We start from the raw sequence: 19,090 nt of genomic DNA, 5'->3' as shown, positions 1-19,090 counted from the left end.
ATTGGCGCCTGTCAGGGGGGGAGGGGGGGTGCAGATACCTGTACAGTACAGGTATTCTGCACCCACTTCCAGGATAGCTCTCTGCGGAAAGGGGCGTAGATTACGCCCCTTTCCGCAAGTGCCCGCCCCTTTCCGCAAGTGCCCCGCTGCCTGCTGGGAAACACACAGATCCCAGAGACAGCGGGGACCGTCCTCATTGCGCAGCGCAACTCGCGCATGCGCAGTAGGGAACCGGGAAATGAAGCCGAAAGGCTCCACTTCCTGATTGCCATACCCAAGATGGCGGCGGCAGCACCCGAGAGACGATCTAGAGATCGGCTTCGGGTGCCGACATTGCGGGCACGCTGGACAGGTAAGTGTCACTATTTTAAAAGTCAGCAGCTGCAGTATTTGTAGATGCTGGCTTTTAAAAAAAAAAAAAAAAAAACGCAGAGTCCCAGCGGACTCCCGCTTTAAGGCTGGCCATACACCATAGAATCTGATTGTACAGCCTCCTTTAAGTCTAGTACACACAAATATATATATTTTTTTGTTAAACTGAACAGGTTGAACAAAAAAACAAAAAAAAACTGACAGCTCCGGTCAGATCGGCTGTACTAACAAGCTGACATTAGTACATGGATCTCCCCTGCTGTGCTACTGTGTTCTGACAGGGGATCTTGGGGACTTCTCCTCCACCAGAACACTCCAGTCAGCGCTCTCAGTCATTGACCGGGAGCCAGTTGGGAGATCTTTTTTGGCCATCCTCCTTGGACAGAAGCGGATCGACTACAGTACACATGGGCCGAATGTTGGGCGGTTTCTATTGAATCAGCTGATGTTGCCTGGCATTCGGCTTTACACTGCTCTTACTCGAGTCTATACAATCTGACTGGACATTTACATCAGAGGCAGTTGGGTACGTTTTTAAAACACAGTACAAATGGATATGCAAGAAAAATGAATGTACACCATTGCAGCGCTTTTATGTGTATTTTTACAGCATGCAACATTTTTCCACACGGGAACACACTGCAAACGCATGTAAGCACAAAGCCGGCTCCCCTGGCTAATCATGGCCACTCACAGGTAATCTCTCATACCGCGATCACATGAGAACGATTGGCCCAGGAACGCAGATTGCCCCCCCCGCTGGGGTTCTCCCATCAATAGGTGTGAATGTACCTTATACCAGACACCCCGACTGACCCCAATCCCTCATCCGGACATTTGAATTATTTTCTTTTTATTTACATAACATTTTTTTTTTTTTTACATTCCTCTCCTCTAGTATACAATGTATCTCTTGTGTACTTCTCCTCTAGTATACAATGTATCTCTTGTGTACTTCTCCTCTAGTATGCAATGGGGGTTATTTACTTTAAGGCAAATACACTGGGCACTATAAGTGCACATGGAAGTGCAATCGCTGTAGATCGGAGGGGGACATGCAAGGAAAATAAAAAACTGCTTGTTTGCTTGTACATGATTGGATGATAAAATCAGCAGAGCTTCCCCGTACTTGTAGTGCACAGTGGATTTGCCTGTATCTGTTTGTGCATTTCTTTTCTACTAATGTATATTTTTTGTGTATTTCTCTTCTAGTATACAATGTATGTTTTTTTATGCACTTTTCCTCTAGTATGCAATCTCTCTTTTTGTGTATTTCTCCTCTAGTATTCAATGTATCTTTTTGCATACTTCCCTTCTAGTATACGAAGCATCTTTTTGTGTACTTTTCCTACTATTATACAATGTATCCCTTTGTGTATTTTCACCTCTATTATACAATGTATCTTTTTGTGTATTTCTCCTCTAGTATACAATGCAACATTTTTGTGTGTTTCTCCTCTAGTGTACAATGTATCTTTTTGTGTGTTTCTCCTCTAGTGTACAATGTATCTTTTTGTGTATTTCTCCTCTAGTGTACAATGTATCTTTTTGTGTATTTCTCCTCTAGTATACAATGCAACATTTTTGTGTATTTCTACTCTAGTGTACAATGTATCTTTTTGTGTATTTCTCCTCTAGTGTACAATGTATCTTTTTGTGTATTTCTCCTCTAGTATACAATGCATCTTTTTCTGTATTTCTCCTCTAGTGTATAATGTATCTTTTTGTGTATTTCTCCTCTAGTATCCAATGGGGAAGATTTACTAAAGCTGGTGCACTCAGAACCTGGTGCAGGTGTGAATGGTGGCCAATCAGCTTCTAATTTCAGCTTTGGCAATAAAACCTGGAAGATGATTGGTTTCTATGCAGAGTTGAATAAGACTTTGCGCTCCCCAGCTTTAGTAAATAACCCCCAACGCATCTTTTTATGTATTTCTCCTCTAGTATACAATGTATCTGTTTGGATACTTCCCTTCTAGCTCATAATATATCTTTTTGTGTATTTCTCCTCTAGTATACAATGTATGTTTTTACTTCCTTTTCCTCGAGTATGCAATCTCTCTTTTTGTGTATTTCTCCTCTAGTATTTAATGTATCTTTTTGCATACTTCCCTTCTAGTATACAAAGCTTTTTGTGTACTTTTCCTACTAGTATACAATGTATCCCTTTGTGTATTTTCACCTCTAGTACACAATGCATCTCTTTGTGTATTTCTCCTCTAGTATACAATGCATCTCTTTGTGCACTTCTCTAGTATACAATGTATCTTTTGTGTACTTCTCCTCTAGTATAGAATGCCTATTTTTATGTAGTTCTCCTCTAGTATGCAATGCATTGTTTTGTGTGCTTCTCCTCTAGTGTACAATGTATCTTTTTCTTTATTTATAAGAAGAAAGAATACAGGGGCAGGCTGTACAGTTACTGATCACTGTGCTAGGCAATGATAGTTTATTACATCAATCATGTGATTGAGAGCTGATCTTCCCAAGTCCTGATCATTAGTACTGGACCCAGAGAGTCTTTGGTGACAGTGCGGTCTCCATGCTGGCCAGGACAATCCCAGGAAGATACATATACTGGAAGAAGACCCCCTCTGTGAGGTCACAGATGTTTATACACACATTGGGAAAAGGGTAAAGTAATAAAGTTTTGAGTTTACTTTAATTCTGCCTGTGAATGTTGACTGATATAATTAGGAGGTGATATGAGGTGAAGAGATGGATTAGTACTTTAGAAATGAGTCTGGATCGGATCCAGCCCCCGCAGATGGCACAACAGAGGTAATACAACACCACCAGCTCTACCAGAGTCATTAATAATGGATGGGCTCACACCCAGAAGACACACCAGAGTCATTAATAATGGAGGGACTCACACCTAGGAGATACACCAGAGTCATTAATAATGGATGGGCTCACACCTAGAAGACACACCAGAGTCATTAATAATGGAGGGGATCACACCTAGAAGACACACCAGAGTCATTAATAATGGAGGGACTCACACCTAGGAGATACACCAGAGTCATTAATAATGGATGGGCTCACACCTAGAAGACACACCAGAGTCATTAATAATGGAGGGGATCACACCTAGAAGACACACCAGAGTCATTAATAATGGAGGGGCTCACACCTAGAAGACACACCAGAGTCATTAATAATGGAGGGGATCACACCTAGAAGACACACCAGAGTCATTAATAATGGAGGGGATCACACCTAGAAGACACACCAGAGTCATTAATAATGGAGGGGCTCACACCTAGAAGGCACACCAGAGTCATTAATAATGGAGGGGATCACACCTAGAAGACACACCAGAGTCATTAATAGTGGAGGGGCTCACACCTAGGAGATACACGAAAGTCATTATTAATGGAGGGGCTCACACCTTGAAGACACACCAGAGTCACTAATAATGGGGGGGGGGCTCACACTTAGGTGATCATGGCAATGCTACATGCCCTCCAGTGCCAGCTCACTCAGCCTTGACTTTGTTTGGAAATTGGAGTGAAATGTCAACAAATCCGCCCAGGAACGGCCGCCGTGCCCGGCTCTGACTAATGTCTTCTAGGGCAGCAGCCAAAGAAAATCAAGACTCCGAACCGAGGCAGAAAATGGAAAACTTGTTCTCACCGGAGAGAGAGCAATACTACGAAGAGCCGATAGAGAACCACAGGGACCGAAACACCACGAGAGAGAAATCCCCCCCCAACTAAAATCCCATCATTGGATCAAATATCGGAGAATTACTGAGGATGATCCCCGGGATTAGATCTTCAAAATAACTGGATTTTAAGGGGGGGGGGGCGGGGGGAGAGAGCGAGAGAGCCAGAGCGCGAGAGCAAGTGCACGAGAGAGAGGGTGAGAGAGAACGAGAGCGCGCGCGAGAGGGAGAGAGCAGGAGAGCGTGCGAGGGCGAGCAAGAGAGAGAGGGGCTAGCGCGAGAGAGGGGCTAGCGCGAGAGAGGGGCTAGCGCGAGAGAGGGGCTAGCGCGAGAGAGGGACTAGCGCGAGAGAGGGACTAGCGCGAGAGAGGGACTAGCGCGAGAGCGCAGGAGAGAGGGCGAGCGCGCAGGAGAGAGGGCGAGCGCGCAGGAGAGAGGGCGAGCGAGAGAGAGAGGGCGAGCGAGAGAGAGAGGGCGAGCGAGAGAGAGAGGGCGAGCGAGAGAGAGGGCGAGAGAGAGAGGGCGAGAGAGAGAGGGCGAGAGAGAGAGGGCGAGAGAGAGAGGGCGAGAGAGAGAGAGGGCGAGAGAGAGAGAGGGCGAGAGAGAGGGCGAGCGAGAGAGAGAGGGCGAGAGAGAGAGGGCGAGCGAGAGAGAGAGGGCGAGCGAGAGAGAGAGGGCGAGCGAGAGAGAGAGGGCGAGCGAGGAGAGAGAGGGCGAGCGAGAGAGAGGGCGAGCGAGAGAGAGGGCGAGCGAGAGAGAGGGCGAGCGAGAGAGGGCAAGCGAGAGAGAGTGCGAGAGCGATAGAGGGCGAGAGAGAGCAAGAGCGAGAGAGAGGGCAAGAGAGAGCGTGAGAGAGAGCGCGGATATAGGGGAGAGGGGGAGAGAGAGAGAGAGAGAGAGAGAGAGAGAGAGGAAATGGCAGACAGAGAGAAGGGGGAAAGAAAGGATTGAGAAAGGAGATTAGGGATGGGGGGAGAGAGGGAGAGGAGAGGAGACAAGAGAAGAGACATTGGAGAGAGAGAGAGAAAGATATGGGAGGACAGAGATAGAGATAAGAGGAAGGGGGAGAGATGGGGCCAAAAGGAGATGGTGGGGAGAGATAATGGGGCTCTGACAGAGGAGAGATTAGAAGAGAGGAAACAGTGTAGATAGAAAAAGGAGATGGAGATGAGAGAGAGAGAGGAAAGAAGATGAGAGGTGAGAGAGGGGGAGAGGAGAGAAGAGGAGAGGTGAGAGAGGGGAAGAGGAGAAAGGAGAGAGGAGGAAGGCGAGAGGAGGAAGGCTAGAGGAGAGGAGTGGAGAGAGGGAGAGGAGGAGGAGAGAAGGAGAGGAGAGGAGGAGAGAGGGGGAGAGGAGAGGGGGAGAGGAGAGGGGGAGAGGAGAGGGGGAGTGGAGAGAGGAGGAGAGAGGGGAGAGGGGAGAGGGGAGAGGGGAGAGGGGCAGGCACAGCCGGGTTGTAATGGGAGAATTGCTGCACTCTGGTGAAGTAGGTGGCCGCACTGACCTGTCTTCCCACACAAGACGCATTTCATCCCCTTTCTCTTCCATGGTCTCGGCCCCTCTGTCTGCATTGCTGTGATTGGAGGGGTGAGGTGGAGACGGCTCTTCATCTACAAGTCATCTAATTTGTAAAATGTTTCTTCTTTGTTTTGCATGAACTAATCCCCCGGCCTTATTAAATGTGAAATATTGGCGATCACACATCACTGTATCTACAAGTATCATAGAGATGGAGATCAATTCTATTTTTTACATTGTAAACATAAAACAGCAAATATAACTACACAGAAGCTCCAATACACGTTCATATCCACAGGCAGTATACAGATCAGTAGCCACAATCCCTTTACATGAAAGGTTCTGTGTGAAGTTAGTATTTATCTCGTGTCTCTTATACCAAACTGCAGGTCTGTTAATCCCACAAGTATTCCAAACCAGCCATTCCAAGGGTTCCTCCAGAGATGGTTAGGGGTTCCTTGACCTGTGGCTAACTGACAGCCAATGTGATGTTACCCGCATAGTTCCAGGTCCAACACCACTTGGCAGAGCCAGACTAAGGCTGTAATTCTGACCACCAGTGTAATGAAAATTCTTCCCACTGACCCCACCAATGGAAGAGGCATCTTCCCAATGACCACCAATGGAAGAGGCATCTTCCCAATGACCACCAATGGAAGAGGCATCTTCCCAATGACCACCAATGGAAGAGGCATCTTCCCAATGACCACCAATGGAAGAGGCATCTCTCCAATGACCACCAATGGACTGCTCTTAGTAGGGGTTCCCTGAGGCCTGAACATTTTTGAAAGGGTTCCTGAGGGGTAAAACGGTAGAAAGGCTGGTCCAAATAATCCAGATACTCTGAGACTTTTGGCATTTACTGGAAATCTCAGGCAGAGCTCAGCAATTCCAGTCTGAAGATTTAAATGCCTCAATAATTCTCCATCCATAAGCTGAGCTCAGTGAGGCTCAGAAGGGACGTTGCATACATTTGTATTAATCATCTCTCTGCATTACAGAGCCAAGAACTGCCAGAAGAGGTCACAGATATCTAAGGTAACATCACTCTGCCGGGAGTTTCTGCATTTCCGCAAAAGCCAAGAACTCTGATTTTATTGCAGCATCAGCAGCTCCCAGAAATCCATGTTTCTGCTGCATTCCTGACATCAGGCTTATAGTGGGAGTGGCAGCTCTGGACATTGATGGACAGGAGGGGGAGGTGCCTATGTGGGCTTAAAGGAAGGAGGGGAAAGAGTCTTTACCAATGTAATGAGGTCTACTGGAAGAGACCAATGAGCAGGTAGAAGGTTGGACAGTGACTATAGTCTGCAGACATATGGACATCAGTCTCTTTTCACATGGGCCAGATCCGGTTGGGTTCGGGCAGTGGATGGTGTCAGTAGGGCAGAGGGCGGTGTCAGTAGGGCAGAGTCAGTAGGGCAGAGGGCGGTGTCAGTAGGGCAGTGGATGTTGTCAGTAGGGCAGAGGTTGGGTTCAGTAGGGCAGTGGATGGTGTCAGTAGGGCAGTGGATGGTGTCAGTAGGACAGAGGTTGGGTTCAGTAGGGCAGAGGTTGGGTTCAGTAGGGCAGAGGTTGGGTTCAGTAGGGCAGAGGTTGGGTTCAGTAGGGCAGAGGTTGGGTTCGGTAGGGCAGAGGTTGGGTTCGGTAGGGCAGAGGTTGGGTTCGGTAGGGCAGAGGTTGGGTTCAGTAGGGCAGAGGTTGGGTTCAGTAGGGCAGAGGTTGGGTTCAGTAGGGAAGAGGTTGGGTTCAGTCAGGCAGTGGATGTTTACAGTAGGGCAGAGGTTGGGTTCAGTAGGGCAGTGGATGGTGTCAGTAGGGCAGAGGTTGGGTTCAGCAGGGCAGAGGTTAGGTTCAGCAGGGCAGAGGTTAGGTTCAGCAGGGCAGAGGTTAGGTTCAGCAGGGCAGAGGTTAGGTTCAGCAGGGCAGAGGATGGTGTCAGTAGGGCAGAGGATGGTGTCAGTAGGGCAGAGTTTGGGTTAAGCAGGGCAGAGGTTGGGTTCAGCAGGGCAGAGGTTGGGTTCAGCAGGGCAGAGGATGGTGTCAGTAGGGCAGAGGACGGTGTCAGTAGGTTGCACCTTATCGCAGTGCAGTTCTTAGCCACATGATCCCAACACACTGAACATATGAAGGCTGAACAGGAGGAGTTCAAAAGCTGTTTGCCCCACAGCTGCTGAAGACTCTACAGCACAGCTGCAGCAGAAACTATGACGATTCCTGATGGAAAATTGAATGTGTGTGACTGATAACAATCGTCCCAGTACAGGTGTGGTGGACAATCGTCCCGGTACAGGTGTGATGGACAATCGCCCCGGTACAGGTGTGGTGGACAATCGCCCCGGTACAGGTGTGGTGGACAATCGCCCCGGTACAGGTGTGGTGGACAATCGCCCCGGTACAGGTGTGGTGGACAATCGCCCCGGTACAGGTGTGGTGGACAATCGCCCCGGTACAGGTGTGGTGGACAATCGCCCCGGTACAGGTGTGGTGGACAATCGCCCCGGTACAGGTGTGGTGGACAATCGCCCCGGTACAGGTGTGGTGGACAATCGCCCCGGTACAGGTGTGGTGGACAATCGCCCCGGTACAGGTGTGGTGGACAATCGCCCCAGCTCAGTCCAAACAAACGCTTCAGCTCCGCTCTGAGCTTGTAGAGCTCGTCTCTCCTCCTATTCAGGGCTTTAAACCCGCCCACCAATCGCTCCCTCCGAAACTTCATCCTCACCAGGGGCAGAGAGATCCCCAGCCATGGTTTGTACAGGGGCAGGCATGTCACCCGACGGCCCAGGAGATGGCAATAACGAGGCATTGTTTGCTCTGACATATTCAGGGGGGAATTTTCTACTGCCAATGGTCACAGTCCGGCCCCTCTAAGGTCTGAAGGACAGTAAACTGCCCGTTTATTTAGATAAAGATATGGAGACCCCTGATATAGAGAACACCAACATGATAACTTCCTGAAATGCGCTGATCCAGTCACCTCTCATTTAGAAATTGGAAACCCTCTGTGTGGCGAAGGCACTAATATGGAGAAACCCATCACAAAACAAATCACCTGTGTGAGAAGCTGTAGAAGGAAGCTGCACACTCTGGAGCTACAATATATGCACTCCTTTCAGTTAGAAATCTCCAGATTCTCTACATCTCTCATGCAAGAGCACAGCAGGCTTAAGTCAGTTCACCAAATGGCATTCACAAGACCACCAAACCTAAAATACAACAGTCAGTGTGAAGAGATCAGGGACTTCCCCCAAAAATCCACATAGCCAGTTATGTTATATAAAGTTCTGACCCTCAGGGCGAGATATCTTCTGGTGCACAGCTCACTTCCTCAGGGGAGATATTTGCTGGTGCACAGCTTACTTCCTCAGGGGGAGATATTTGCTGATGCACGGCTAACTTCCTCGGGGGGAGATATTTGCTGATGCACGGCTAACTTCCTCAGGGGGAGATATTTTCTGATGTATGGCTAACTTCCTCAGGGGGGATATTTGCTGGTGCACAGCTCACTTCCTCAGGGGGGGATATTTGCAGATGCACAGCTCACTTCCTGACCATTATTGGGCTGATTTATTGCAGGAAATTTCAGATCATCTGCTTCTATTTTGCCATTTTTGATAGTAGTGGGAGGGGCTTCTATGGATCATCGGTGGTCGGTGTGCACACAGCTCAGGATATCGAATGTTCATTTGTACCAATAAATAGAATCTGTTACTGAATTTGCAGTTCAGGTTTGGTGGTAATACAACGCAAATGTCATCAAAGCGCAAACCATCCCCCATTACCCTGAGGCGGCTCTTCAGAAACAGACGGTGTTTGCGCCATTTCTGTGGAGTGATCAGCACAAATATCAGCAATGAATGAGACATCAAAATATTCAACAAGAAAATCAACCAAACCTGGCATTTCACTTATGGATGGATTCTAATGATTCGCCTGCCGCAAGTCAGCGTCCCGATTCACCCGCAAAAAAGTCAGCGTCCCGATTCACCCGCAAAAAAGTCAGCGTCCCGATTCACCCGCAAAAAAGTCAGCGTCCCGATTCACCCGCAAAAAAGTCAGCGTCCCGATTCACCCGCCGCAAGTCAGCGTCCCGATTCACCCGCAAAAAAGTCAGCGTCCCGATTCACCCGCAAAAAAGTCAGCGTCCCGATTCACCCGCAAAAAAGTCAGCGTCCCGATTCACCCGCAAAAAAGTCAGCGTCCCGATTCACCCGCAAAAAAGTCAGCGTCCCGATTCACCCGCAAAAAAAAGTCAGCGTCCCGATTCACCCGCAAAAAAAAAGTCAGCGTCCCGATTCACCCGCAAAAAAGTCAGCGTCCCGATTCACCCGCAAAAAAGTCAGCGTCCCGATTCACCCGCAAAAAAGTCAGCGTCCCGATTCACCCGCAAAAAAGTCAGCGTCCCGATTCACCCGCAAAAAAGTCAGCGTCCCGATTCACCCGCAAAAAAGTCAGCGTCCCGATTCACCCGCAAAAAAGTCAGCGTCCCGATTCACCCGCAAAAAAGTCAGCGTCCCGATTCACCCGCAAAAAAGTCAGCGTCCCGATTCACCCGCAAAAAAGTCAGCGTCCCGATTCACCCGCAAAAAGTCAGCGTCCCGATTCACCCGCAAAAAAGTCAGCGTCCCGATTCACCCGCCGCAAGTCAGCGTCCCGATTCACCCGCCGCAAGTCAGCGTCCCGATTCACCCGCCGCAAGTCAGCGTCCCGATTCACCCGCCGCAAGTCAGCGTCCCGATTCACCCGCCGCAAGTCAGCGTCCCGATTCACCCGCCGCAAGTCAGCGTCCCGATTCACCCGCCGCAAGTCAGCGTCCCGATTCACCCGCCGCAAGTCAGCGTCCCGATTCACCCGCCGCAAGTCAGCGTCCCGATTCACCCGCTGCATGTTTGCTGCCTTCCCTTTCCTGGTCACACAGGCTGTGAGTCTGGATTGGGGTCTGGTTGGGATATGAAGGAGCACCACAGGCAATTTCTTCCATGTCTAATAAATGTGTACCGCCACTTTATTTCCAAAAGGTGATCAAAGGAGTTCCCAAAGAAGAGAATAACAATGAATTACAGTGACAGTACATATTTATTACAAAAGGCAAAACAATGGTGTGGGGTTCCCCTAAAAATTGTGAGGATTGTTGTATTTATTTTTCTTTGACCTGTTCTTTGGGGATGAAGATGATGAGGGCGATGAGGGTGAGTAGGGTGATGAGGGGGAGGATGAGGAGGGTGATGAGGGGGGAGGGTGATGAGGGGGAGGCGAGGAGGGTGAGGAGGGTGATGAGGGTGATGAAGGGCCATGCTTCTTATATGATCAGATCCAGGATTGATGAAATTGCCGAGTCTTCATATCACTATCCCTCACCCCCACAGACTTCACTACATTTCATCTCCAATTTTTTTTTTTTTACCATAATTTCAAGGAAATCCGCGGCTCAACCTCCTATTTTTACAGCCCCCCTCCCACCCCTGCAGGAGCTGTAAATGAGATTGAAGGTCATCTGTGTATTCAGCTTCTCTGCACTGTGGGGCTGATCTGTGTCAGACATTTGTGAACACAGCCAAGACCCGCACAGACACCATTTACATGGTTACGCTGGCCTCTCAGTCCAGGAAGTAGATGGTGACCCCGGATGAAATCTGAACCAAGATCAACCTGAAAACAAACTTGTTAAAACACGGCATGGATGAGGGTTAATGAAGCACATACAGTGTGACATGAGGTTAGTACACTGATCACCAATGCACCAGCACAGCACAGACCAGCCAACCCCCCTTCACCATCAGAACACATTCCAATGTCATCCTATAATAATCAGGCTTTCAGGAACCATCAGGGGGTGGGGGGTGTATTATAAAAAAAAAAAAAAAAAAAAAAAAAAAAGAAGAAAGAGCACGTTTTCGAAATTGGTTTCTAAACTGTTCTTAAAGGGTAACTCCACCCAACATTGATACTTCCCTTTTCAGGATTCCAGTGTTGAGGCAAATTCTGTCCAAGTTTTTTTGGGAGGGAAATCTCACCATTGTGGGAGGGGCACAGAGACAAACTACTGCAGGAAATCTCCCCATTGTGGGAGGGGCAGAGACACAAACTACTGAGGTAAATCTCCCTATTGTGGGAGGGGCAGAGACACAAACTACTGCAGGAAATCTCACCATTGTGGGTGGGGCAGAGACACAAACTACTGCAGGAAATCTCCCCATTGTGGGTGGGGCAGAGACACAAACTACTGCAGGAAATCTCACCATTGTGGGTGGGGCAGAGACACAAACTACTGCAGGAAATCTCCTTATTGTGGGAGGGGCAGAGACACAAACTACTGCAGGAAATCTCACCATTGTGGGAGGGGCAGAGACACAAACTACTGGTGGAAATGTCACCATTGTGGGAGGGGCAGAGACACAAACTACTGCAGGAAATCTACTCATTGTGGGAGGGGCAGAGACACAAACTACTGCAGGAAATCTACTCATTGTGGGAGGGGCAGAGACACAAACTACTGGGGGAAATCTCACCATTGTGGGAGGGGCAGAGACACAAACTACTGGGGGAAATCTCACCAATGTGGGAGGGGCAGAGACACAGACGTTCGGTTTATGGAAGGCGGATCATTGGAATGTGTTCTCCACTAAGCATGCAACTACACCACGGACATGGGTGAGCGGGCACGGCGGCGGCTCACCATGCACCCGGCCTCTTACCCTCTGATGGTTGTTGATTAGAAAGGTGCTCTCTGTGCTGCTCAGGCCCTGCCCGCGGCATCATGGGAAAAATATAATGTGGTTAGTAACAATCCAAACCAAGAACAAGAATATTAATATTTACGCACTAATGGTGGAGATCAGTAATGGGGGGGGGGGGGGTGGAGCATTATAAACAGACATGCGGGATCACGACTGACCATCTTAAGGGGTTACCGTAGCAACCAACTAGGCCCGAATCCTCCGCACTCCCCGGCCTTGTAGAGGTTTACAAAGCTCCGGCTCTCGTTTCTCTGCATGTCACCCATAGCAACCATGGGCCTCATTTAAACTTTAATGAGCCCCTAGATAATTAGGTTCTGATTGGTTGCTATGGGCAACGCAGTTTAAAAAAGTGTGGGCTGAGCTACAGAAAAACGAAATTCGAGCAAAGCGGCATAAAAAATGTGTGACAAAAGCAACGTTTTTCCATAGCAACCGCATTTTGTTGCATCATGTGTAATGTAACTGGTTACTATGGGCAACACAATTTGGGAAAATGGGGGTTGTTATATGGAGAAAAATAAATAAAAAACAAACAAAAACAAAGGCAATGTTGCCATAGCAACCACACTCTGTTGTAACATGTGTAACCTGACTGGTTACTATGGGCAACACTATTTGAGGAAAAAAAAAATGGGACTTATTTACAAAAAACTAGCAAAAGAGGAATAAAAAGGAAAAAAAAGAAAAAAAAAAAAAACCATGACAAAAAGCTAAAGTTGCCATAGCAACCAGATACAGTTGTATCGCGTGTAATCTAACTGGTTGCTATGGGCAACCTACTCGCTTTGCTTCGGTTTCTGTAGCTCGGCCTCACTCCTTATTTGACATCAAAAAGGTCTCCGAAATGAAAACCGGGGCCACAGGAGGTCCTCCGTGGGTTCCCATAGCAACCAGACTTCCAGTTACCTTGTTGCCACGACAACAGCACGCTCTCAACCACGGAGACGTTTGTTTTGGTCGGAGCATCGCTCGGTGTTAATACAAAAAAAAAAGGGGGAGATCACATGCAAATAACGGAGCTCATTCGAAAACGCTAAAAAATGGCCGTGGCGTCCATGGCAACAGGACTCCAGGTGACATTTTTTTTTCTTTGTCCGTATAGAAAGACGAGTACACAAAACATTTTAGTTTGCTGCATTTTTCACAAAGCAACACTCAGAGAATACAATATGCACAATAAAGTGTATGCAAAGCCAGTTATTTTGTTGTTTTGGTCGGCGTCAGCGCCCCTGTCAGGTGTTTATTTGATTTGTATGGAGCAATAATGATAAAGGCTTGGGAGGTGGATTGTATATATTATTGTTTATTTATAAACCTGCTCCCTCAGTTTGCTATTATATATATATATATATATATATATATATATATATATATATATATATATATTTTTTTTTTTTTTTACTGCATTATTCATTTTTATTTATTTCACCTGTTTTTTTTTGTTTTTGTTTTTTTACTGAGACTGTTTTATTGTTTTTTGTTTATTGTTTTATTCATGACAAAAAAAAAAAAAAAAAAAAAAGAAGAGGCAGGGTTTAGTTCCTCTTTAAGCTACACTGTCGGACTGTTACACATGATTATACAGCAGTACCTTGGATTACGAGCATAATTAGAGAAGAATGCTTGTAATCCAAAGCGCTCGTACATCAGAGCGAATTTCCCCATAGAAGTCAATGGAAACTCAGATAATCCCTTCCACAGCCGCTGCTTGTCTATGCATTACCACATGTGGCCAGAGGTGTGGAGGGGGCGCCGGAGACACTCAGAGACGCTCGGGCGACACTCGGGAAAGGATTGTCTTTGAATGTCTCCAAGCGTCCGAGTGTTCCTGAGTGTCTCTGAGCATCTCCGGGTGGTCTCGGAGTGTTTCCGAGCATCTCCGAGCGATTCCAAGCATCTCTGAGTGTTTATGAGTGTCTCTAAGCATCTCCGAGCAGTCTCCGGGTGTCTCCGAGCGATTGAGCGTTTCCTCTCTAAGCGTTTCCGAGATCTCAGAATGATTTCCAAGCATCTCCGAGCGTCTACGAATGGTCTCAGAGTGTCACTGGCTAAAAGCAGTACTGCACACCCCAGAGGCTTGAATCCTGCTCGTCTTGTGAGACAAACGCTCGCAAAGTGAGTCAGGATTAAAAAAAAAAAGGAAAAAAAAAAAAAAAAGGAAGTTCGTATTGCAAAATGCCACGTTACTCGCAATCCAAGGTTGCACTGCATAACTATAAAAAGAAAATCACACATATAACAAGAATGCAAACAAAAAAAAAACAAAAAAAAACACAAAACTAAATAAAACCCCAGTTATATGCAAAAAACATTCAGGTTCCAAAAAAAAAAAAAAAAAAACTGTCTGAAGAAAAACAGACCTTTTATTTCAGGCATGTTGTGTAAATTCTTTCAGTAGCTATAAGAGGAATGTTGTTTTTCAGACTTTTTTTTTGGAGGGGCGGGGTCTCTAGAAACTCTGAATATATAAAATATCTGGAAAACTGGGACAAATTAACCGTGAAAGCGCGACTTGCATGTAATAAGGGATTTTGTTTTTGTGCTTTTCTTCTTTTTTTTTTTTTTTTTTTTTTTGCAGTCATGCAAGAACTTTTTTGCGAGGTTTTATATTGATATCTGATTTTTTTTTTATTTTATTTTTTTATGACTTTTTTTTATGTTGTAATATAATTCTTTTTTTATTTTATTTTTATTTTATTATTTTTTTTTTATATATTTCATACTTAAAGCATTTTATATTTTCATATTTAAAGTATAGATGAACCATCACTTTGGAAAAACATCCTTCTGCTTAATCAAGAAATAGAAGACAAAACACATACATACACATATATATATCTCTAGAGATAATAATAAAATAAAAAAAATGTATATATATATATATATATATATATATATATATATATATATATATATATATATATATATATATATATATATATATATATATATATATATACACACATATACACACATACACTGTAGTTTTTGTATTTTTGTTATTTTGTGATATTTTTTAACATTATTTCTCCATACAAATTATAATTGCACAGACAGCAAAAAAAAAAAAAAATGAAACGTAAAAGTGGGCAATTTAACGAAACATTAGCCAAAACTATTTAAAAAACAAAAAAAAAAAAACACCTTTTTGGCTTTATATACACATTGACACTACATTGAATATCAAGTGATGGGAGGTATTCTTTGCTGTAAGAGCGGTGCAGCCCTGTAAAATGCAGTTAATGAAGTTAGCAAGAAAGCAACAAAAACAGCTTCGAACAAAATGGAAAATCGGCCTTTACTTCTCCACCCTTTTTTTTTTTTTTTTTTAATCGAAATCTTATTTTGGGTGAATGCAGATGAGGTATATAAAAAAAAAAATAAAAAAAACCTCTGCGGCTCAGATCTCTATACTACAGTCACCAATCTCTGCTGGTACAAATCTGCCAACTACCGCACCTCCCCCACCATCCCGCATAAGAAGTGTCTCAGCCGCTCGTTACAAAGAAATCTATGAAGAAGAGTTTTTTCTTCTTGCACCTACCTCAGAGTTCCCCGGCTGCTCGGAATCTGCATTGGAATTGATTTCATACAGCGGCCGGTCTTCACCTAGAAAAAGCAGAAGAAGTCGGAGTTATTATAGAGAGAGATTGGTATTGTGGAATTCCCAACATCCCATATAGACAGACGCACCATTCTAAAATGACAAAATTTACTGCAATGACCCCAAGATACTACCCAAGGGGGGGGGGGGGGGGGGGGGGGGGGGGGAGAGACATCAAACTTCAACCGCTGGAGGAACTACAAGTTTCAGAATTTTCTAACAGCATTTCAAATATTTATTAATGTAAAAAAATAAATAAATGTGTTGAAACAATGAATTAAAAAAACAAAAAAAAAGGAAATATTTATTGAAACAATAGATAGATCAAATGTAAAAAAATATATAAAAAAAATAAAAACTTAAATTGTTAAAATATAATTTATTGCAGGTATTTCTATAGTGCTAAAAAAATAAAATAAAGCTTTACATATTTATTCTGCATAACTAAACCCAATATATATATATATATATATTTATATATCTATATCTATCTATTTATTTCTTTATTTTTTAGGGGTGGTGGGGGGAATCCTGTCTCACTGTTTTGTTAAAGTGTCTGTTCAGTTAAAAAAAAATAAAAAAAATGATATTAGAATATATATATATATAAAAATATAAATATATTATTATTAATTAAGCAAGTTTCCAATAAAAATATAAAATATATGATTAATATATTTAACAAAAAAAATACATTGTAAAACTTCCCAGTATATTGACAAATTGCTTCTTATTTATTTTTATTTTTTGTGAATTTTCTTTTCCGCCATTGCGGCCATCCCTGTGCATCCATCATTGTCGCCTAGGCCTGTACTGCCCACAGGCCCTGGCCATATGACCTCCTACAGTGCAGGGTGAGCACGCCCCCGCCCATGAGCACCCGCCGCTCTACCCGGGGAATAAGACTGTTTACATGTTGTTATGGTAACAACAAAGTGTGAAGAAGGGAATTGCCCAAGTTGGGGGCTCCAGTGAAGGAGGTGCCAGATCACCAGCTGCCCTTAGTAAAGATGGCGTCACGGCATACATGGCCCTGTTGCTAGGACACTAGTCCTGGGATTCCATCACTTGGGAGCCTACTGCCCACAGGCCCTGGTCATATGACCTCCGACAGTGCAGGGTGAGCATGCCCCCTGCCCATGAGCACCCGCCGCTCTACCCAGGGAATCAGACTGTTTACATGTTGCCATGGTAACAACAAAGTGTGAAGAAGGGAATTTCCCAAGTTGGGGGCCATCCCTGTGCGTCCATCATTGTCGCCTAGGCTTGTACTGCCCACAGGCCCTGGCCATTTGACCTCCTACAGTGCAGGGCGAGCATGCCCCCGCCCATGGGCCACACCGCCGCTCTACCCAGGGAATCAGACTGTTAACATGTTGCCATGGTAACAACCAAGTATACACAATGGGATTCCCCCCAGTTGGGGGGTTCCTGTGAAGGAGGTGCCAGATCGCCAGATGCCCTTAGTAAAGATGGCGTCCCGGCATACATGGCCCTGTTGCTAGGACCCAGGCAGCTCCAAACGTTATTGCAAATATGGAAAGCACTGACCACAGACGTGGACTTTTATATGATTGGGACAGATCTGAACGTTTACCGGTCTCCACGGAGCCGTGTACACGGGACCCTTCAAAAAAAAAAAGTTACAGATCCGTAAAAAATAAAAAGTTTAGCAATAAAAACGATGCGTCTTCTCCAGCTTTGCGTATGAGACCCCCAACACATATAAACATCGAGATTGGGATGAAGCTCCTCCGGTGAAGGAAGTACCTGGAGATCCCACCATCTCCCACATCATTACGTGAGCTTCAGCCCCAGGCCAACAATGCTCTTCTATCGCTATGGAAACGGCTGATCCCGCCTCCCCCCCCCCCCAAGCGTTGTCACCACTCCTTCCACTCCATATGCATTAATGCATTTCTTCTGAGTGCGCAGGCGCCGCCTCGAAGCTCCGTCGACTGCTCAGTAGGCCTGACAGGCCCCTCCCTCCCATCACCCTCACTTCCTGTCTTGACATTAAACCCCGCCCACCACTCACAGGGCCTCGGCAGTTATGTGACCAAGATACGTAAACACCTTACGCCAACAGGTGTAACATAGGAGCATGAAGCAGGCCTCAGCCCAACGGTCTCCATCAACAAACCATGCTACGCATCAACGCGTTTCGTCCCCACCCACTGGGGCTTAGACATAGGCTGCTTTATGCTCCTATGTTGCACTAATTGGCCGGGAAAGCGGCGCTCCTCTCATTTTATTGCATGCATTGCTTTTTGGATGAGCACATTGGCCCGCCTGCGCCCCTTTATCTTGGTGGATCGCGGGAATAGAGTCCCCCAGCTTTGAGTGGCGACACAAACAGGTCGCAGTGCTGCACAGATACAATAAAAAGAGAGGGATGCTGCTCTCCCAACCAAGGAGTGTAATATAGGAGAGTGAAGTAATCTCAGCCTACATTTCTCTGTCAACAAACCACCCCCACTGACACGTTTCGTCCCCACCCACCTAAGCCTAGTCCTAGGCTACTTTGCATTGGTTGGTTGGGAAAGCAGAGTCCCTCTCTTTTTATTGCAAGCATTGCTTCTGGATGAGCAAATCGGCCCGCCTGCACCTAGTGCTGGTCCATCCATAGGGGGAGCCGCCCCGCCCACCCATGTGTCCCGCCCCCTAAGCTACATGCGAGGAGGCGCCTGACGAATGTATGCCATTAGGGGATTTTTTTTTTAAAGCAAGTGATTACAGCCCGGGGCTCTAACAGGCTTTAAAAAAAGGGTGGGCTCCGGACGCAGAGCACTGCGCTCCGAGCCCACCCAGTTGTGTGACAATAGCAAAGGAATATTCGCCATTGTCACATTTATTCTGCCTCCTAGCCAATCAGGAAGTGGGTCTGGAGACACGTTTTCCGATCGGGCCGAAAGGAGAAGCTACCCTACTAGATGAGGGAGGAGGAGAGGGGAGATGCAACGGCCGAGTAGGAGAGGCAGAAGAAACCGGCCGCCCGTTACTCCAGAGGGAAGAGCTGCCCGGGGCAAGTGTTGGGGGTGACCGACTGACCAACCAGAGGGGGCGGGGACATCTGGCTGTGCACTATTTGTCGCCCCGCCCCCCCCAAAAAAAGAGACCATTGACCGACACTACCTGCACCCCTTTATCTTTCGTACAGTCCCCAGCCTCGAGCATCGCTAC

At 46.2% G+C, this 19,090-nt stretch overlaps 1 protein-coding gene across 1 annotated transcript in view; it reads right to left on the bottom strand.

Moving 5' to 3' along the window:
- The window catches only part of ANO5 (anoctamin 5), a 137,627-nt gene that overhangs the window by 74,030 nt on the left and 44,507 nt on the right, over positions 1-19,090 (bottom strand). The window contains 2 exon segments of the mRNA XM_077453611.1: positions 12,259-12,306; positions 15,848-15,912. Of these exon segments, the coding sequence (XP_077309737.1) occupies positions 12,259-12,306; positions 15,848-15,912 (113 nt within the window).

This window comes from Lithobates pipiens, unplaced genomic scaffold, assembly GCF_037356315.1.
Source record: "Lithobates pipiens isolate NorthernLeopardFrog02 unplaced genomic scaffold, aLitPip1_a1.2 Scaffold_24, whole genome shotgun sequence".
Lineage (NCBI taxonomy): Eukaryota > Metazoa > Chordata > Amphibia > Anura > Ranidae > Lithobates > Lithobates pipiens.
Note: the sequence above shows the minus strand (reverse complement) of the source record. Positions and strands in the feature narration are given on the sequence as shown.